This window comes from Camelus bactrianus, chromosome 20 (genome assembly GCF_048773025.1).
Source record: "Camelus bactrianus isolate YW-2024 breed Bactrian camel chromosome 20, ASM4877302v1, whole genome shotgun sequence".
Classification (NCBI taxonomy): Eukaryota; Metazoa; Chordata; class Mammalia; order Artiodactyla; family Camelidae; genus Camelus; species Camelus bactrianus.
This window is the reverse complement of record NC_133558.1, coordinates 10,036,164-10,056,688: the sequence shown is the minus strand read 5'-3', so window position 1 is coordinate 10,056,688 and position 20,525 is coordinate 10,036,164. Positions and strand designations below refer to the sequence as shown.

At 47.2% G+C, this 20,525-nt stretch overlaps 1 protein-coding gene across 5 annotated transcripts in view; it reads right to left on the bottom strand.

The window, feature by feature from the left end:
• Positions 1–20,525, bottom strand: part of JARID2 (jumonji and AT-rich interaction domain containing 2) — a 228,771-nt gene that overhangs the window by 37,245 nt on the left and 171,001 nt on the right. For all 5 annotated transcript variants that reach the window (XM_074348127.1, XM_074348129.1, XM_074348126.1 and 2 more), the window contains one exon: positions 8,610–8,786. In XM_074348127.1, coding sequence (XP_074204228.1) covers positions 8,610–8,786 — 177 coding nt within the window. The remainder of the gene's footprint in view (positions 1–8,609; positions 8,787–20,525) is intronic.

Below are 20,525 nucleotides of genomic sequence, written 5' to 3'. Positions count from 1 at the left end.
AAAAAAAAAAGAACTGCTGTAAATAGCAGAATGGGCTACGGAAAAGAGAAGCAAGCCAAGTTTCTGATCTGGAGCCAGATATTTAAATGTAAGCTTCGTGTCATTACAAGGCGTCCCGACGCGGGGCAGACAGACTCCGTCAATTGGCTGGCAGTAAACCCTTGTTACTGTACAAAAGCCGCACTTGCTCCCTGGAGCCAGTTCAACTTTGAGTCACTATTGTCTGAAAACAATGGAATGTGTCTGCCAACCTGTGCCAACAGTTCAAAAGGATTTTAATGCAGTCTGTGTGAGTGAGTGCTGTAACCCGGTTTGCCCTGGGCAAAAACAGCTCCCTGACTTTGCTCCAGCAGCCACGAGAAGAACCAGAGACCGCGGCGAGGACGTGCGGGTCGGCACAAGCCCCACGCCGGGAGCCGACAGCGGCAGACGAAGCCGCAGCGGCCTCCGAGCACCCCGGCTCCAGCCTCTCAAGCGAGTTCTGCTGGTTCGCGTGGAATCGGCAAGAGCCCTGTGGGATTCCCACGCCATGACATCCCATCACTTTGGTGACTCGTGTAACTGGAAAGAAATACGCTGAAAAGAATTCCTCAAGTGAATTTGATTTTCGTTTCTCTGTAACAACTTGAATCTGTAAGTCATACAATATTTCTTCCATCCGAATTTGGTCACCACAGTCCCAAGATAGAGAAATGTGAATATGTTATGGGCAATGATGGAATACACCTAACAGAGCTGGATCGATGTGCCCGTTAAATGTGTTTCTTACACAGGCTCCTAACAGCTGCTGACACTGAAGTTTGAAAAGGGTGTATGTATGACCTTTATGAGAATATAAAGGTCAGGGAGACACAAAGACTATAAATCAAGATGAATGGCTTCTGTCATTGAAAAATGGTTTCTTGGCCCACCTGTCCCCCAAAGGAGCCGAGGAAAGGAGGAGACTGATGGCCTGACAGTGACTAACCCCCAGCCTGTGCCCGCAGGGCTGGCTCTAAGGCATCTGCCTTCCCCATCGTGCAGCTGCGGGGCCCGCTGGGGGGGGGGGGGGGGGGTGGGCACGGGGCCAAGAGGAACCTGGTGCCTTCTCAATCTCAAGAAATAAAACAGAGCCCAGCACTACGGTGATACTCAGAAGGGGACAAGCGTTAACTCTGGAAGAGTAAGTAAATCAAGGGGTTTTTCTGCAGCTTGGGGTTTCTTTCACAGCCCTACATTCAAGAAAAAGAATTCTAAAAGGCCAACCACATGTGAAGTAAATGGCAAGACTTCTTTGAATCTAAACAAGGAATCTCTGACTATTCACAACAAACCAGGGCAGACACACCCTGCCAGTGTGCACACAGGAGCTACTCTGGAAGGCCTTCCACATACACAATCAACTGTACAAGTTATAGAAGAACTGGTAATTTGCAGAATAAAAAATATTAGCACAGGAGAAACTAAATACAGAAATATTCACACTGCAGTAAGGACTGTTTTCAAGGTTCTCCAAACAAATACTGTGCACCTGCTTTTGTACCACAGTATCTCTACCCTCCTCATCCAGCCAGGAAAGGAATGACTTTTGAAAGTCCTATATGCACATTTTCAGTCTCTGGGAACAGGATAACTGCTCTGTGAGGCAGGCCAGATGAATTCAGCTAGAAATATTAAATACTGAACAGTTTGGTGAACAGCTCAACAATTCAGTTCACAATGTGTATGATATAAACACACCCCACCAAGTGTGGACAACAAAATTGATGAAAAGTTCTGAAAATCTAATACATTATCTTAATTTCTTCCACACTGCAGGGTATTACAGTTCCTTAGAAGAAAAAGTTGTGGGTGTGAGGCCAGTAACAGGACAGCAGCCAGCCCCACCTCAGGAGAAGTCACCAAGTGCCAGGCACCGTGCTAAGTGTATCTGTCACCCACTCCGTCCTGACAGACCTTTGTTTATCCTTAGTCAGCGATTACTCACAGATCACGTGATCTACCCATTCAAACCTTATGATCCAACAGATTTTTGCATATTCAGAGTTGTGCAACCATCACCACAATGTAATCTGAAAACGTTTTCACCACCCCCAAAACGAAACACCATCCCTGCCCACTCCTGAAACCTAATCGGAAAAACCAGGTGTTATTTTACAAACAGGAAAACTGAGGCCTCGAGATTAAATTATTGGCCAATCACACCTGGTTAGGAAGACACATTTGAGGCAGAAGTTTCTCTTTCACCACCAGCCTCTCTTTCTGGTTGGTCATCACTGAAATCTGCAAGCATCTCACCACAGAGGAGAGGGGCCCCCATGTCATCAGGAAGAGACATCTGCACACGAAAATACTGGGGGGCCAGTGCTGTCCTAGTGTGCACATGCCCCCGAGGTCCTGGGTGGACCGACAGAACCAACACTGTAAGGAAAATGGGAAGAAACAGGGATGGGCGGGTTACACTGTCAGACAGGCATTACTGGGGACCGTCTGCCACACCTGGAACAGCTCCTTCTCATAATGACAAGGTGAGGAATGTCACACGCTCAGAGTGGTCACAGTCCCTCTCGGGCAGCCCTTGCCGTGTGTGCCAGGTATTTGAAATGTACTGACTTTCCAGGATTCTCTTATCAAGGACAAGGCTGTTCTAGATTTCCAGGTCTTTTCAACCGTATGTGGCATTAATAGTCAGTACAGTGCTCTCAACCAGATACAAATGAAGTGTATACCGACTCAGTTACTGCTGACAAAAACCTATGAAAAAGGTACACCTACTGCCCCTTTAAGGATAAGAAAACTAAAACCGCCCCAAGCTGCAACCACCTTTGGGAAGACAGGCCCCAGTGCAACCACCAGGCGACGTGGCCCCAGGCAGGAGAGGGGTGGGGGGTTAACAGCAAATACTTACCGCTTGACTCTACATGTACTACTGCTCTGAAAAAACACGCTCCCAACCGCACTCCAAACTCCTGCAGGTACTCACCTGCCTCAACGGGGCGGGGGGGGGGGGGGGGGGGAGGGGGGGACACACAAAGCTGCAGGAGGTTTAAAAAAAGGTGACGATGTCCCATGAAAACATCAATTAAAGGGGAAAAAAAAAGCATTTCTCAGCTGGAGAGTGTTCCCCCCGTGACACGTGGCGAGGCCCTGGTCCTGCCGCACACCCACCCCCCACCCCCCAGACATGGGGGCCCACATGCACCTCGACGGCCACCACAGAGCAGAAACGCGGTAAACCCAAGGCCGGTGCTTGCTGGCCCTCACACCACGTGCCCCCGGTGTGAGTCCAAAAGCAATTAAATCACTCCAGCTGGGAGTCCGATGGCATGTTTAAAAAGCCTTCTGAGGAATGTCGCTTTTCAGAAAGAGCACAAAAAGGAAACTGGTCTCTGCTGCTCCTTCCACTTCTCATTAAGTGCAGAAAACGCACGTGGAGAACATCCAACACGGGGCTGACGTAAGCAACTCGCCTCGCAGCGTTCTCCTTCGCCAAGGATGAGGGACCCCGGCACTGAGGGACCACCAGGGCTGTTCTCATCGGAGACAAACGCATTAATACCCTACCCGACCTCACTTGTGCGCTGGAAAAAATGACCAATGCTGAGAACTTCTCAAAAACCAGGCCATTTCAAATATCAGCTTGTAACATAAAAACCCACAGAGCTGCGTTCCGATTGTGTTGTTTTGTGGCCACAGAGATTACCTAAGGGCCCTACTGTTAGGACCACTGGAGGTTCTGTGTACGTGAGAGTATTTTGGAAGCTCTGAACAGCTATCGAAATAGAAGCTGCTGGAGGCACTGTTATTGTAACCCTTGAGTGTTAACTCAAGGTTAAAAGCACGCATGACGCTGTCCATGTCATTTCAGATTATGTATTTTAATAAACACATCCATTTCCATGTGGACACTCAGTGGATTACAATGAAAACATTAGAGTCCTGTGTAATGTTTGCGAAACTGAAAGTTTGCCCGGGGACACCAGGCTCTTGTGGGAGACTGTTGGGGTTGTGGCTCCTACCCTGGGGACAAGGAGCACTGCCCCAGCCAGGCCCCGCTGGACCCCGGCAGCCCGGCATTGTGCGCAGGTGGGAGCGAGCCTCCTCTACTGGCACCTGCTTCCGTAAGCCAGGCTCCTGCTCTGGAGGGAACCCACTGCTTCACTCACGCTCAAGTTTAGGAGAGAAATGAGAAAGCAGGACGCCATCCGCAGCTTGGGTTCTGGTTTCTTCAAGCTAACACAGCCTAAATAAAACTGTTTTCCTGGGTGTGCAGCCAGATCAGGGATCTAGGCCAAAGCTACTACCCCAGTAATAAAGCGCTGGTTTTCCACATTTTGTCTTCTGTGCATTTATTTCCCCACATTTCAGTGCAGGTGACACTCCTGGGGAGGGTTCAGGTGCTGCTGGATTTCCCCACACCCTCGGCACCCCCAGCATACGAGGGAGGGAAAAGCCCCACCTGACAACAGAACTCCCGTGTCACAAAGAAAAAAAAAAATCAGCCTGCCTTCTGCTCTCTCACGTGTAAAAGTCCACAATTCCGCTTGACCACAGTATGATGACGGCCCCATCCAGGTTTGTCCTCTTAGAAAATCTAACACTTGGACATTTTCCCCCAAGTCAGAAACCAAAAGGAAACAGAGATGATCAGTCTCTGGACTGTACTTTTTGGAAAACGGGGGAGTAAAACTGAGGCAAGGATCAATCAATCAAATTGAAGACAAGGGCGGGTAAAGGAACACACTCATCTCCATTCACAAACCGTCCCCGACCTCTTCTTTCCACCAGGCAGAGAACTCAGGCATGGTTCCTTGCTCGCGTTCACCAAGTGCCCTGTAAAACCAGGGGATGGGGGCTGGAGAAGGGTTGGGAGGAGCACAGGAAGCAGGACAAGAGCACCACTGGCCTCCCAATGTTGCAGGTGTCAACCGGCAGGCCCTCCAACCCAATCGAGGGAGCAGTAGGTCTACCTGGTCGGCCTCATGGCTTGGGCACCCTGACACCAGCCTGCTGTTCATCAGGAAGCAAGGCAGCCTCAGCGACTTGCAAATCTAATCAAGCCAGGAACCCTGCAGGTGCTCCCAGGACCTGAGCCGGAAAAGTGCAATTTTCTGAACCCAAAGGAGGCCCCCTCTGAACTCCAGACAGAAGAAACCACAGCGGCAGCGGCAGCGGCAGGTGCCGGGTGAGCCCGAGCAGTTCTCGTGCACACTCACTACCATCCATCCACTGCGTTTACAGACACTACCACGGGCCCAGTGCCAGGCCAACACCTCTATCCTCACACACAGAACTCTGCTACAAGTGCACCCTCTTCAGGAATATCTGTTTCCTTCGGTTGTCGCATGTCACATGTAAACAAACATCCGCTTTCATAACTGATGGCTACCCATAATGAAGTCCCATTACGCGGAGTCCTGCTCTGTAGTTACAAAGAAATGGGTCTCAGTAAGAACAAAGCTGGGAGACAACTTTCAGCTGCCATGGGAACTGCGCCAATGTTTGACGTGTGTTTTTTTAACAGTGGAAACAGAGTCCTCAGTGATCCCAGCCTGACCGTATGGCGGAGTCTTGTGTAAACCCTGGAGTCCTGGGTCCACTGCCTCCCACTGTGCAGGAGACAGCAGCTGCCAAGTCCCCGGCAGGCAGTAACAGGGGCAAGGAGTCAAAGCACAGAGGGGAACAGGAAGGAGATGTAAACAGGGTGGGATATTGATGTTTTTAATCTGGAAAAGGTACTCCTGTCTGGGGCGGGGGGGGGGGGGGGCGGCAGGATTCCAGGAACAAAATTTTAGTTAGGGATCTTCCCCCAGCTAACCCTGTACTCCTGGAAAAGCCACTTCCGCTGAACACGCAGCAGTGCCCATCACGCACGGCAGGAGGTCTCGATGGTACACATTCCTGCACACGACACACACGCGTAGTTATCTCCTTATTCTGCGATATGTAAATGAAGGAAGAACAGATGAGTGCCCACCCACTCTATCCTGCTCTTTTCATAAAAGGGGGAATTAAGAATCAGAGCTATAAATGCCTACCCAGGAAGACACAGCTAATTAAGCCTGAAGAGGGGCAGGAAACGAAGCTCCTGATGACTATTCGATGCCGATGCTGATAACGACCTTTGTAGGATCCAAACAGGAAAAAAAAAGAGACAGACCAAAGTGTGTTGGGCAACTCGGTGTCACAGCACAATTTCACTTGTCTGAGAGTGGCTGAGAAAGGAGCAACATTCTACAGCTGAATGTTCGGTTTTCAAGGACGACTGCATTTCAGTTTCACCACTTTTGGTTGACAGGCTTCTAATATTCAGTAACTCCTTCCTCTGCTGTTGGAACCTGTACCTTCAGGAATATCTTTACATCCTCCCGCCGGGGGACATGGTCCACAGCATCAGTGAGTCTCATTTTTAATAAACTGCCGATGGCAGTGTATTTCCTTGTCTTCTGCCTTCTTCATACAACAGAAGACGGAGAACAGAGCAGGTAATTAAGCTCAGCTGACCAGGGACTGAGCGCTCCGTGAGTCTGAGGCTGCAATCGCCCTTCTCCAAAGCTGACTTCTCTTTTTCAACCTAATTCTGGGTCACTTCCTCTGGGTCACTTGAAATTGGAGGGGCTTTCCTAACAGCCTGTCCAGTTCTGAGCTGGCTTCAGCCCACTCCCTCCACTGACTCACACAGAAGAAGCACTGCCTTCCTGTGGGGTTTTACTGGTTGGCTTCCAAAGACATGGAAGCCACGTGGCAACAGCAAACATGGAGACCCCACCAGCAGAGCTGTCCACCCCAGGCCGTGGCCCGTGGCGCTGGCTTTCTGACACTGTCCACCAGATCAAGAGCAGTGACTCCACCACCACAGCACAGACTCTACCCATCGCAAAGCACAGCTGTTCACGCCCTCATCCTTACAACAGGATGGTCCCCAGGGTCGGGGCATTTCAAAACTCTTGACTCCTGGCTGCAATCTGCCACTTTTGGTGATGGGTACAAGACATCAGATCTCCTAGTTCTTCAACTGGAAGGCAAGAAACCCCTCCTGCCCTGACACCTCTGAATGACTCTGCTGCAGACGGAATCAAGAGACGATGTACATGAACACATTCTGAAAACGCTCATATTTTTATTGCCAACTCATGGAAAACAGCCCTCCAACCTCCCTCTCACAAAGATTTCTGAGAGATCCCCTAGGAAGATGTAATCAGAGAAGCCACCACTTACCTGGGAACATGTCTACACACACGGCTAACAAAGGGGCCACACAAATGCTTCACTTAATCCCTGCTTTGCAGATGAGGAGCCCGAGGCTGAGAAAGAGTTATGTACTAGGATTATTAACCTCATTTCCCTAATAGACTGTAAGGTCCTGAGAAACGGGGTCAGTCTTTACCAAGTGTCCATGCCACCTGAACACAGCCCCCAGCAAGACACAGGACAGGCGAACAATCACTCCACCGATGGGGCAGAAGTGCGCGACGACGGCGCAGGCGAGACGCAGGCGCCGTCACTTCTACGCGAGGCCTGCCTGCATCTCCGGTTCCCCCTGAGCCCAGACACACACACAAGTGGTCGCTCAGTGCACCGCCAAGGCGGAGAAGTAAGAAATGAGCAGCTTTCCTTTGCCTCAACCACTTTTTGCCAGCACTGGTTTTCTGCCATTTGTGCACAGGGACACTCTGCCTCCTAGGGTCGCTGTGAGTCCCAAGGGAAATGTGATTCCTAGCAGAGACCCTGGGAAGAGCTCACAGAAAAATGCCATCATCTCTCCCCTTGCTTCACTCTCCTCTTTCCTCTCACTTTCTTTCCCCCACCCGACGCTAATCCGATCCATCATCAAGTTGTCTCAACCCTGCCCCCTGCAAGTATTTCTCAATCTACCTCCAGGTTTTCGGACTTACATCTTCCTATTATATCACCACAACCACCTTTTGGTCCCTTGTTCCCTATGGCAAAGCAACTGCCTACAATTACAGCCTTTCAATGTGTTTCCTCTTGTTCCAGTCATTTCCCTTCATGAAACTCTCATCATCAATGCCAGCTTCATCTTTTCAGAAGGTAACTCCTGTTAAGTCACCTCCCTGTTGAAAAAGCACTGGGTACGTTCCATGGCCAACTAATTTACACTTTCCTCTCTCTCTCAAATGCAACTTTTTGCTCCTGCTTTCTGGGTTACATCCTCCCCCACACTGGTAACACTCAACACTCATGGGGGGAAAAAATCAGTCTAGATCATGATACATATGCATTTACCTGATTTCACATGCTGAGTGGGTAACACTTTCCCTCCCACACTATCTAAGCCTGCGAAAATCACAACAGCAAGCTGACCACAACAGCCTCTTGATGAAATCATCTTAACTGTCCCTGCTCACATGTGATGCCTTCCTCTCCCGAATTTACCATCTCCACAAACATAAAAATGCGTATGCCTATCCTAACAGTCCTCTTGTCTGGAATACACCTGACTGGACCAATCTCTCCGGTTTTTAAGTGCCTGGCACTTAAGTAACCAAAACTAGCTTCGCCACTAACCAGCCACGCAGCCTTCAACATCTTCTCAATACCTGGTCTATGCCAGCTTTCACTCAAAGCTTTGGATCTTATCTTTAACACAGCTTCAACACTGGACCTACCATGTCCGTTGTGAACATGCTTGTGGGTTTTTCCTTTCCTGGGGGTTGACTGGCATGAAGATGAAGCGTTGTTGGTGGCTGTTTTGACATCTTCTGTCTCATCATCTTCCTCCTCGACGTCCTCCTCGTCCTGAGAGCTTCCGAAATATACCATGCTGTTGGGCAGCGCAGGAGAACCTGGTGGATTTAAAAGGAGGCACATAAACACAGGCCTGGATCATCACCCCTTCCAGAAGGAGCACTTCAAATGGAGCCATTTATTAAGTTACAAACTTAAATCCTCATGAGTGAGCAGATAAACAAAGCTATTCATCTCTACTGCCATTTTTAATTTATTTTTCAAACATCCCCCAGGAAATATAACTCCATCTGTGTCCTTGTAACAGATTTCAAGCAAAATCCCCCAGCAGGGGGATGATGCCATTCAAAAACATAACAAATCAAAATTTTGAAAATCTCATTTCAATAGCTCTTGAGAAGGGGGTGTGGGGTGTGGGGAGGGGGGCCACCAAAGATTGAATTGAGAGAGAAAAATCAATAAAATAAACACATCTAACCACAGTGTCAAGGATGAGAGACTATTCCAGGGTATGTCTTTAACTTACTAGACTTAAAAAATATGAATGTAAGCAAATGAGTTTCAAATGAAAGAAAAGACAATCACAGAGAAGCAAGGAGTAAAAATAGACTCTAACACCTCCTGATATGAAGAAACTGTGCCAGAGTCACATGAGGTGAATGACAGGTAAGGATTCCCCGAACTCAGAATGTATTTGGAAGCTACTTTGATATTATGGTCAGGTTAATAGCATGTAAAATTATTAATATAAATTCCTGCATAAGAATAACCAAAAGGGCTTGATTAAAAACCAAAGCCTCCTCACAGAACTCACACTCCTCACTCCTTTTACACCTTGACCTCTTCATCCCCAAATGCTTTAGTTTCTGAACTTAAGACAGAACAGTAACACCAGAGACTAAGCTCAAGATTACAAAGAAGCACAATGCAGTTCTTTCTTATCAAATCATGACAATTCACAAAGAGATCAGTCAATTCATAGGTATATTGAGACCAAAGGCTGTTAAAATGGGGGCGGGGGGGTCATATTATCTTCTGGTAGCAACTTCAATCTTCCTTCCCACAAAGTATCTTGAGGAGAGCTACTACCAAAGTAACAGGAAAACTAACAAATGTCAAAGTCTCTTCTCTAGCCCACTTTCCTGTGAAGGAGCAAACACTCCAAAAACAACAGTCAAGATTCAAGTAACCAAATTTGCTCTCCTTCCCAAATGGAGATCTCAAACTTCAACCACAATGGCTAAAACATCCCTGTCCAATTTGGGGGCTACTTGCTCAAACAAGGAGACGGAAATGAACAAGCAGCATCAGAGAGCGGAAGTCGCCAACACAGAAACGCGAAGACAGAGCAGGTGCCTCCACTCCCCTTCCTCTTGTTAGAGCCACGGCCCGCCGACTGCACAACCCCGCAGGTTACGTGCATCGTGCTCTCAGGTGGAAATGAAACTCCAAAGGGATGTATCTGGCACGAAGACCCTCAGTGGATAACAGGATTGAACACAAATGCCATCTCCTCTGTCTTTTCCCCTTTGATCACTTCAGTCAGAAGCAGGTTCCCAAAAGAAGGAAGGTTCTTAAACCTGACAGGCTTCAGGGGGAAATAATCTAATCAAACAGAAGTTACAGATGAAATTTAAAAAAAAAGAGAGAAGGAAATTTCTTACCGTATTTCCACTGGAACATCATATTTACTCTTGTTCTAAGTGGCTTTACAGTTGCTACAAGATTGACTAGAAACGGAGGAGACACCACCCTTGTTAGCGTCCTTCCTAATTAGAAGTTTTCAGCCGGGACTTAACACTCACACATTTGCACGAGGCAAGAACCTCCACAAAGACACTAATACTATTAGAGTCTTCCTTCCTAAATTTAACTTTATAAGTACTTAAGAAAAAGCAAAAGAAACCTTATTTCAGCACTCAACATGGGTTCTGAGTTTTTAAAAAAAAAAAAAAAAGGCGGGGAGAATTTACCATAAACTCCAGCACATTCTAGCATGTCACACGACATAAGGTGACATACCAGACAGACAGAGCTGGGAACGTCAACCCTTGGAAGCCATGGACTCGGTTATTAAACTTCTTGCTTCGGCAAAATGAGAAAGAATAGGGTAAATAAATTATCTTCAAGTTCCTTCCAGAACAAATATCCATGCCTGATTTCTTTTAAAGAAAAGCCTTCACGCACACTCTCTCTTGGACATGGGGGCTAGCGGCTGAAAGGAGACGTGGGTTAGCACCGACCGGAGCAGGTGTTTGCACAGACCCTGCGGTGACTCATGCAGCCAACTCCGCCATCTGCCGGAGGGAAGTGGGATTAAAGGAATGTAATTTTGAGAAGCAAGCCATCACCCCCTAGCCTTCCCGTTCCCAGCCCCCAGAAGAAAGGCAATAAACTCTGCAACTGAGGCCATTTGGGAGTAACTTAAGGGGGGGGGGGGTGAGTCTATGTCTCAAAGAGAATCAGGGAAAACCCAAGTGGAGCACATGAGAAACAAACAAGGAATTAAGTTCCACCTACAGGATCTGTTGAGGATTTTTTGAAACTCAAACCCAATGCGTGAAGCATCCCATTCCTTACATCAAGATTCTGAGACTGGGGTGAACACTAAGTTTATGTTCCAAAGAACTAGACAGAGGAAATGTTTAGAAGTTCAGTTCAGAATTCAAGTTTCATTAATACACTAAAGAAAGCATACAGGCTAATATCTTCAACAAAAGCAGAAAACCATCCATCTTATTAATGCATTTGCTCGAATAGCTTCTCAGCAAATGCAAACAACCTGATGTAGCCTGTTAGATATTCTAAAAAACAGTCAGAAGTTAATATAAGGGAAACGAGAAACAGGAAACAGAAAACCAGTGAAGAAGGGATGGGGGGTGGGTAGGGTTTCCTGAGGGACTCATTCTCAAGAACTGGCTCTGCAGTCAGAGGTGGGAAAGGATATGAAGTCTCCTAAGTGTGGGGGCTGGAAGCAGACTGCCCTCACCCTAAATGGTGACATGGGTTCTCATCAGGTGACTGACGTGATGGTCCAGACCTAAAGTATCAACAAAATAACAATCAATGCAGATTCTCAAACCAGATGGGGAATGGAGGGGCTCGTACAATAAAGGGGAGAAAACTTCTGGGAGAAGGGTTAAGTGGAGATAAAGAAATTAATGCTCAGTAATAATGAACTTCGGGTGGAGAGGTTAGTTAATTACTAACAGAAACAAGAGATTCCTGTGGCTCAGGAGTTAGGCCTGTACCAGTTCTCCCCTCCGGCTGGTGCCCCTCATCACGATGGCACTCTCCCCAAGCCTGGGGATGGCCTTACCGTTCTCTAGGCTTCTTCATTCGCCAATCTGTAACCTCCTGAACTATCAGCTTCTCCCCCAGAAGAAACAGGGACTTTACTGGGTACCTGCATTCCTGGACATCTCACTGACCATGTAGACAAACTCCAGCAAGTAGCAGAGACTAAATCCAATACTGTATATTCTGAAACTCTTGTCGCCATGTAGTTACTGGAAATCCCTCTAGGACTCCACTGGCATGTCGTTCTGGAAAGTCATGGAGAGGCCAGGCCAACATTCCCCACAGCATTGGCAAAGAAGACGCAAAAGCAGCTTCTTTCTTGTGCTGAGACAAGATCAGTAAGATCACCTCATATTTCATAATGACGCTGATAGATGAACACTGCCTGCCATACGCTAACACCTGGAACAACGTCAAACACATAAAAGGAAATCAAAAGCACCTGAGAAACCAAGACTAGTTAAGACACTCACCAGAGAGTATTTATTTCTTCTTGGCCTAGACACAAGCTTGCTTATCTAATTTATAAATAAGTTTAGAGGAGGAGGAATCTGCTAGACTCAAAAGAAGATGACGGAAAGGGTATTTTAAAGCACACAGAGGACACAGTGGTCGGGGGCTATTTATCACTGCAGGAATGTGAGAATTATCCCACATTCCTCAGTATAAAACGGCTGAATGGGTACATTATATAATCACATCGATGCCGCGTCAATCGAAAGTTAAATTAATATTTAGTAATTGAAACAGATGACAGTATGTGTTTTTCAGATTTTCATTAAAAATCGTTTGCAACTTATAGGTTCACGCATGATAAGAGGAAGCTTCCTTTTTAGAAAATGTATTAGGGAAACGTCTTTCCTCCAAATGTCAGGGAAGAGTCAAACTTGTGAAAAGCTCACTGGGGACTCAGAATTCAGGAAAACGGGAATGGAGCCACAAGGGCAAAAATAACAGGAAGAGAGAGACAGCCGGGAAACATAACACGGAAAAGCCTCCTAGAAAGAGACCTTCCCCTTTCCGCGGCAGGGCTCTGCTGCAAAACACCACAGAGATGGTGGAAACAAGGGGTCTCAGGAAGGGCTCCTAGGCCCCGACCCGGGGGTGGGGGCTGGGGGCCTCTCCCCACGAGAGGGACTTAATTTACAAGTAAGAGAAGTGGGCTTGTCACACAGAATCATGTCACACATCCCCCCTACAAACTGTGTAGTTTCAAAGCAGTAATCAATGAAAGGTGAATGTTTTTAATGTTATATGAGGTTTAAGAATTGCACAGGTATGGGGAGGGACGGGTTATACAAGATAAATTCTACGCGTGTACTTCGTATATACAGTTTTCCATTAAAATTATAGGCAGACTTTTCTCTCCTGATTATTCAAGCGCATTAGCAAACGTGAAAAAAAAATCTGAACTTGGATCAGTCGGTGGAATCGAGAGTGCAGAACGCATCTGCGCTTTGCCAAAGCCGTATTTCATTACTTTTCAGAATTAGCTGGCAATGTCTCCACAATATTTACTGAAGTGAAAACCAAATGTTTTCATCTGGACAAAAATCAAACTGTGGTATGTTACAACCACAACAGAAATCATTTTAATCCAAAAGCTTGCTTTCTCTAATTTGGGCTGTGGTTTCTATAAAATTGGATTCTTCTCCATGAATCATGTACACATACAAGCCCTCTTTCTCATTATCTTCCCTCCCCTGACCGGTTCTTTATCTTAACAAGCTAAACATAGCTCAGTTCTATTTTGGAAAGGCCCTAAAGGGATTCCCTGCTCCGTCATTTAGCGGAGGAGTCAAACGCTGTAGCTTGACGTAATAAACTCCAGGCTGTCCCCCTGATTTGCCGTGTGCATGACTGGTCTTTAGTGTACACAAAGAGACGGAAAGGCATCAGCCCCTACTATCATACGAAATTAAACAACAAAACTTCAAAGTGTTCTGGTAGTGACTGGGTAGGGGGACAGAGGGTTAGTTGTTTACTGACTTTCTGAGTTAGGGAACTCCATCCCACGAAAATGGAAAGTCACAGAGGAAAGCGGCTGCAACTGCCTTGGTTCGTAAATCCCACTACGTAAGTACGAGACACTGATCCAGGCACCAGTCACCCCGACAGACCAGATGTCCCTACTCACCCTGCACACGCACGCACCCAAATGCGTAAACACCAACACTGGGGGACAACTGTCACACACTAAATGAAAACCTCTCTTTCGGGGCAGGCTTTAGAACTGACCAGGGAAGAGTAACTTACAACAGGATTACCCAAACCTCGTCCACTTCTGTATCACCACTTTCACATGCTATTTGCTTTAAAGTGACTGACATCATGATTTCAATAGTTGATCTCTATCATATCAGAAGAAAATTAATATCACATGTCCTAAAGGTAGTTAATATTACAATAAAATTTTTAAACACTGGGCTAACGTCATTTCTGGCACCACCAGGGGTACACACAGCAGGGCTTGGGGAAGAGCCCTCCAGCCCAAGGCCAAACAAACAGGAGCCTCTATTCCTTACCGGGTAAGGAGGAGTCTGTGCAATGCTGCCCATCCTAGGACTGCTCCTCCTTACAATAAATACATGCACCCCCCAAAAAGGATGCCAATTGGTGAAAAGGACTCTAGCTGGAACCCCAGAATCCAAGATGAAGCGTCAGCTCGGCAGTCATGTGCTCACCTGTCAGGAGACGCAGTTTACTTGCCTGTACAATGAGCTTAATGTCTTCAAAAATAAAAGCCATGATGACCTCAAAGGCTGGGAGGTAACACAGACAAAAGCACTGTGAACACCTACATTTCAGTGACATTATTAAGCTGATACATGACTTCAGGGAAAAAACAACACAGAACAGGCTGTTATGTCCCACAAGTAAGAGCAAAGGCGATTTATTTCCTATCTGCTTTTCTAAATGGGAAAGTGAGTGGACTGGTGACAAGAAAAGTGGGGTGTGGACAGGGAGACAGGATGGAAACACAAAGAACTCAAGTTAGAATTTCTGGAACTTGGGAACAGGCAGGAGAGCAAAGCCTTCTGAGAGTTGGAGACCTGCAGCCCCTAAGAGTCTTTTTCAAGGGAGTAAGTGACAGCGTGACTGTCACCTCAGCGCCCCCTCTTCAGTTATGTGCTCCCAGGTGTGCCTGCTGACCCATGTCAGGGCACGTGTTCTGTCTGCAAGAGCCCTGCAGTGAGGGACTTGGCAAGAGAGCTACCTTCCCTCCCAACAACGTCAGCTCGTGGGCTGACCCAGCCATCGGCAAAGGAAGAAAGTACCTTTTAATTAACAGCTGAAATGCTCCCCTTAGGGTCTTTCCCCCATGCTGTCTATTCCTGTGGTTTGAAACATACAAGAACAATCATCCAATCAAACGCAACCAGGTCTCGGGATCTCTTCACCACCAATGAATGAATGCCCAAATCACATCACGTAACAGCCACCTGGGCTCAACCTACGTAAGTTCTACCCACAGAAGCAGAGCTGGAAACAAGCCAGAAATTAGCTTCATCAAGGTCACAGGGAGGCTGTCTGAACACCAACGTCTGTGCTCACTTCACCACGAAAGGGTCCACAAACCCTAAGAGAGGCATAAACACAGGGGAAGGGCCATGCCTTTGGGACATGGATATCGAATACCTGAATGCTGACTGCCACCAGCAAAGTGCTCAGCAAACCAAACAGGACTATCCCTACTTCAAGTGTTTTTCCCCCCCACCAACCTCTAAATGGATTTCAAGAAAGACTAAGGGACTCTCTAGAAACTAAGGGGAAGGCCAGAGACGAGAGTGAGAAGGATACTGAATCCGCGCCGGCAGCCACTGGCAGGACGAGGGGGCCCGCTTCATCTTCAGGGAGGGCGATGCGTGGTCAAGGGCCAGCTGGCCTGGAGCGGGGCCAGCCCTGAGCAAAGTGTCTCAGACTCTGAACCACTGATCAAGGTCACAGAGCAATTAGAGGGGATCCATCCCTCCCCTCCTCGGCACTTACGGATTCCAGGGTTTCATGTTTCCTCATAACTAGCCTGATAAACTATCCTGGCAAATAAACTGCTTGCTCAGCACAACTCAGCCAAGTTAACACAGACTCTACTGGTAAAGCAAGCAGATGAGGAACATACGGCCGGCTTGATTTGGAGAAAAGTGAGGGTGGCCACCGATATCCTCAAGGTGGTGAGAATACCACGTCGGATCACACTTTCCCTGCTACCTCTCTCAAAAATTAAGATGCAAACAATGCCTCTTAGAAGGATCCATCAAAAAAAAGTTGTGTACCACTGTGACAGGGGGCTTTCCTCCCCAAAGAGATGGTGTAACGTACCACATTCTCATTTTGCTCAAGGAAGTTCATTATTAGCGCCATAGTGTTCCTTGCAATTGGAGGATTACTTAATTGCTTTTTAGCAAGTTAATCCCCTTTCATTCTGTGACCTCTAAATCACCCCAGGCTTTTGCATTTGCCCTACTTAGAATTTATCCTCCTCAATACCCAAAGCCAGTACTGTATCAAAATATGTGCTCCTTGCCAATAAAGCCGGCAACTGCCTCTAGAGAAAATTCCATGGGTGTGCTGTCTCTTCTAGTACCTGCGTTCTACTCAGCTGGTCTCTTAGACTGTTCCTCCTAAATTTCAAACAGAACGTCCCTCCTATCCTCTATTGGTGTGCCTAAATTCACTAGGAAATAATAAGTGTACTGGAGGCACCTACCACCGGCACCATCCGGCCTGCTTCACACCCATGACTTCAACCTCACAGCAACTGTGTGCTGAAGACACCACACACCGATTTCACAAATGAGGACACTTGGGCTGAGAGCAGCTTAAGTCCTCTACCCAAGATCGACTAGGCTTCATTCAGCTCCTGCCTGAGTTCCTAAAATAAAACCCTCTCGATAGGCTCCCTGTAGCCTCAATCCATTTTCCGATGCCGCCAGGATCATCTTACTCAACCAGGGCACATTAAACCTCAGTGATGCCCTAATATCCAGCCCAGGGCCCACATCTAAGTTTCCTGCTTTCACGAGGGGCACTCCAGGCAACCAGCCCAACACCAGCCCACGCTTTGGTCGGGGCTTCTGCAGAACTTTCCCTGCCTACGAAGCCAGCCTACAGGTTACTTCCTTCCCCCAGTCACCCAGAGACAGCCCTGGGCAGGGAGCTGACTCCTTCCTGCTCCACACAGGTACCCTCTCCCCTGGCACTGCCAGGAGTCTACTGCACCCACCACACTGCTTTCCTGTTTCTAGGTGTCTAGCATATAAAAGGGGTTCAATGAAGGCTTGCTGAATTAATTAGCAACTGAACGACAGCAGATCACTGAAGATTCTCTAAGACCTGGGAAACAAAAGGCATGCAGTTCCCCAAACAGAAAGGACTGCTTCGGCTCTGCTGACAGTGTGGGTCTTTCCTAGAAACCCACCCACCACCACCCCTTAGCTCTCTTCAGGCTGAACTGTGACATCAGACTGTGACACCCACGCTCAGAAGGAGCAACCATGTGTAGGTGTGTATCTTCAGGGTTTGCTCTTTGGGGAGCCCCCTTGTTTACAGCGCCCCATAAAGAGAAAAATATAAACAAGAGAATCACTTAACCCGCCGCTGTTCTACTGTGCAGCTTTTTAATCTGCTTATAATCATAGAACAAAGAGAGGACGACAGAACTCATTCAGAATAAAGAGACTAGTGACAGAAAACGCAGCAACGGTTCGAGACGCTGCGCGCTGCATGGGGCACCCTTCTCCCCCTTCCCCAAGGGTGCAGGTCCACGTACCTGAGAAAGATAGTAATTAAGCCTCTGGCAGGAGACACGTGAACCCCATTCAAAGCAGCCATTTACACGTAAACACACTGCAGGCAAGAACTCCAGGCAGCCTGCACTACCAACTTCCTCTCCTTTATAGAGATTTTAGGTCCTGACAGCAGAGAGCCTTGCCAAACTTCACTGAAAGGTCTCTGAGTGCTTGAAAACAGATTTTTAAAAAATCTCTAAAGCTTCTTAACCCTGAATGAAGGCTGCCGTGTTTACATGTACACAGTAATCCCAGGACTATTAATAGGTCAGTTTTTCGGTGAAGATACTTAATGGAGTTGTGGGGAGAAGGCTGGGTCTCAGGCTCACTGGGTGTCACTGATGGACAATGAACACCGAGGCTAAAAGAACCGCACTTTCCCTCTTTTGCTCAGCCCCAAGATTTATCCTCTTCCACATTCCAAATTAGCGCTGAGGCTATTAGAGGCAATAATTGGGGACTGGAGAAAAGAATTGTCTGTAATCTTTGGCAACAAACATCGTGTTCAGATCTTTGATTTCTTCGTGATTTCCGGAGCCAAACTTTGTTTCCTATCACTCCCAAGTTTATTAGTAAGACCGCCTTCTTTACCCCAACAAAGTGACTGTGCTCCTGAGGCTGAACATCAAATTTGGGGCTTGGACAAGCTCTGTTTCGCTTGGAACCCGCACCAAAAGAGAAGTATCAGAATCAGAACGCAGAGATAGAAAGTTAACCAGATTCCCAACTGCCAACTTTGCCTGTAAAGATGCCAGAGGAGGCAAAGACTTAGGTGAGGATAGGTGTCACTAGCGTCTGATATATCTACAAGTAAGAAATACACCTAACTGTGAACAAAGAATCAGATAAATTATGAGACATCCACACCATGGAACTGGTATTTATGTGATACTGTTAAATGGGAAACCCAGATTACAAAAATGTAATGCAGTTCCACTGAGGGGGAAGGGGGTGACTTTTATTGTACAGGCACAGAGAAGGCTCAGTAACACTGACCAAACAGGACGTCAACAGTGGCTGTCTCTGGGAGATTGGGGGGCGGGGGGAGACTGAGGCGATGCCGCGTATTTTTATTTATTTTTTTGGCCTGTTTCTCCATTTTTTCTGCTGATCTTCCCTTTAGGAACATGAAATACGTCTAGGACTTAAAAAAAAGTCTGATACCTTATTTTTCTCCATTTGAAACTGAAAGAAAATTAGTAAAGAACCACTTCAACAGAGATCATCTCACCCTCGTACAATTCAAAATGTGAGTTTTAATTAGCTCAAGGAATTGTGTATTGAAAAATGCCATCTAATGCCACCAAACCCACCACATTTCCAGGATCACAAAGTACTTAATGAATCACCTATCATTTGGGGCTTTTAGAAAAGCCAGATCAGGTAAACACGCCTGACCTCACAAAGCCGTGGTTTTTTATTTTTTTTAAAAAGGTGCCTCCACACTTTAAATACCTCAGTACAGGAGAAAGACTAAGAGAGTACAGTACTCTGTCAAACCCTTATTGCATGTCAGCTAAAAACAAGTAACAAAAAACCTATTCTATTGCCTGGCTCACAGACGTAGCAATAAATTTCCAAGCCTCAGAGCATTTTTTCAAAACTGTTTTAAACATCTTTTAGGTTTCACTTATTGAAACCTTTGTTCCTTCTGACAACTGAAAGAAGAAAACTGTCTATGAAAAGACAAGACTCTCGTGTCTTTTAAGGAGTCTGGAAGTGTTGAAGCTGGGTACCTGGAAATGTTTCCCCAGATGCCATTTACTTGAGCAATAAGCATGTCTCTCCAAGTAAGGTCCTCTCCAAATCACTCAAAACTATGGAAAATATGAAATAATGCATGTACAGATACACATGGCACAAACACAAATTCATCTCTAAAAACAAATCGTACCTACTCCATATGAAAAGCTTTCATAACTAAATTCTATAATCAGCAGAGCAGTGTTCTGACACCATAACAAATCAGGATGCGTGAATCTTCCTCAAGAGAAGTAAAGGGATAAGGCACGGTTCCCAGGTTTATCCTGGCTCCAGTGGAACTAAAAAGACCCAAAGGCAGAGTCCCACCAACACAGAGCTTTACCTAGTTACCTGAAGCATCCTGCTGCTGGTGACACTGCAGACCCTTCAAAGATCCCTTTGACTCAAATTCCTCCTTCTGAGCACCTGGTCCCCTTCACTCTCCTTTCTGGTGATACCACCCCACACCCTACCATCCTCAGGCCTGCTGGTCATTCTCACCTTTCCTCTTCCTTTCACCCCTCACAGCCAATCCAGCACCTGATTCCTTCCTGTTGGGTTTTCATACCGTCCTCTCCATCTTCACCCTCAACACCCAGGATCACCAGGACCTCTCGGCAGGCAAGGTGCTGTGTCAAACTCAAGGGCGCTGCTGGTAGGAGCCCCAGCTACCCCCATCTCCCTTTAGTGAGGGTCGAGGGAGCCACCCTGAAACACAAACATTCTCCTCCTTCACATCTTGAGCATCCTGGAGCACTACCAACAGCCTGCAATGTCGAACATAAACCTCCACCCTTCATTCTCCCTCCCCTAACAATTCAATCCTGACACAAACTGGTGAGAGTGCGAGCAGGGGAGGGAGGCAGGAGCGTGTCAGGTGTGAGAGCCAAGTCCAGGTGAAGAGGTGGTCACACGTGGGGCAGCCTGCTCAGGGGGTCGGAGCCAAGTGAGATCAGAAGGGCTGGGGGCGGGGGGCCAGCAGAGATGGGAGGTGGGGCACACTGG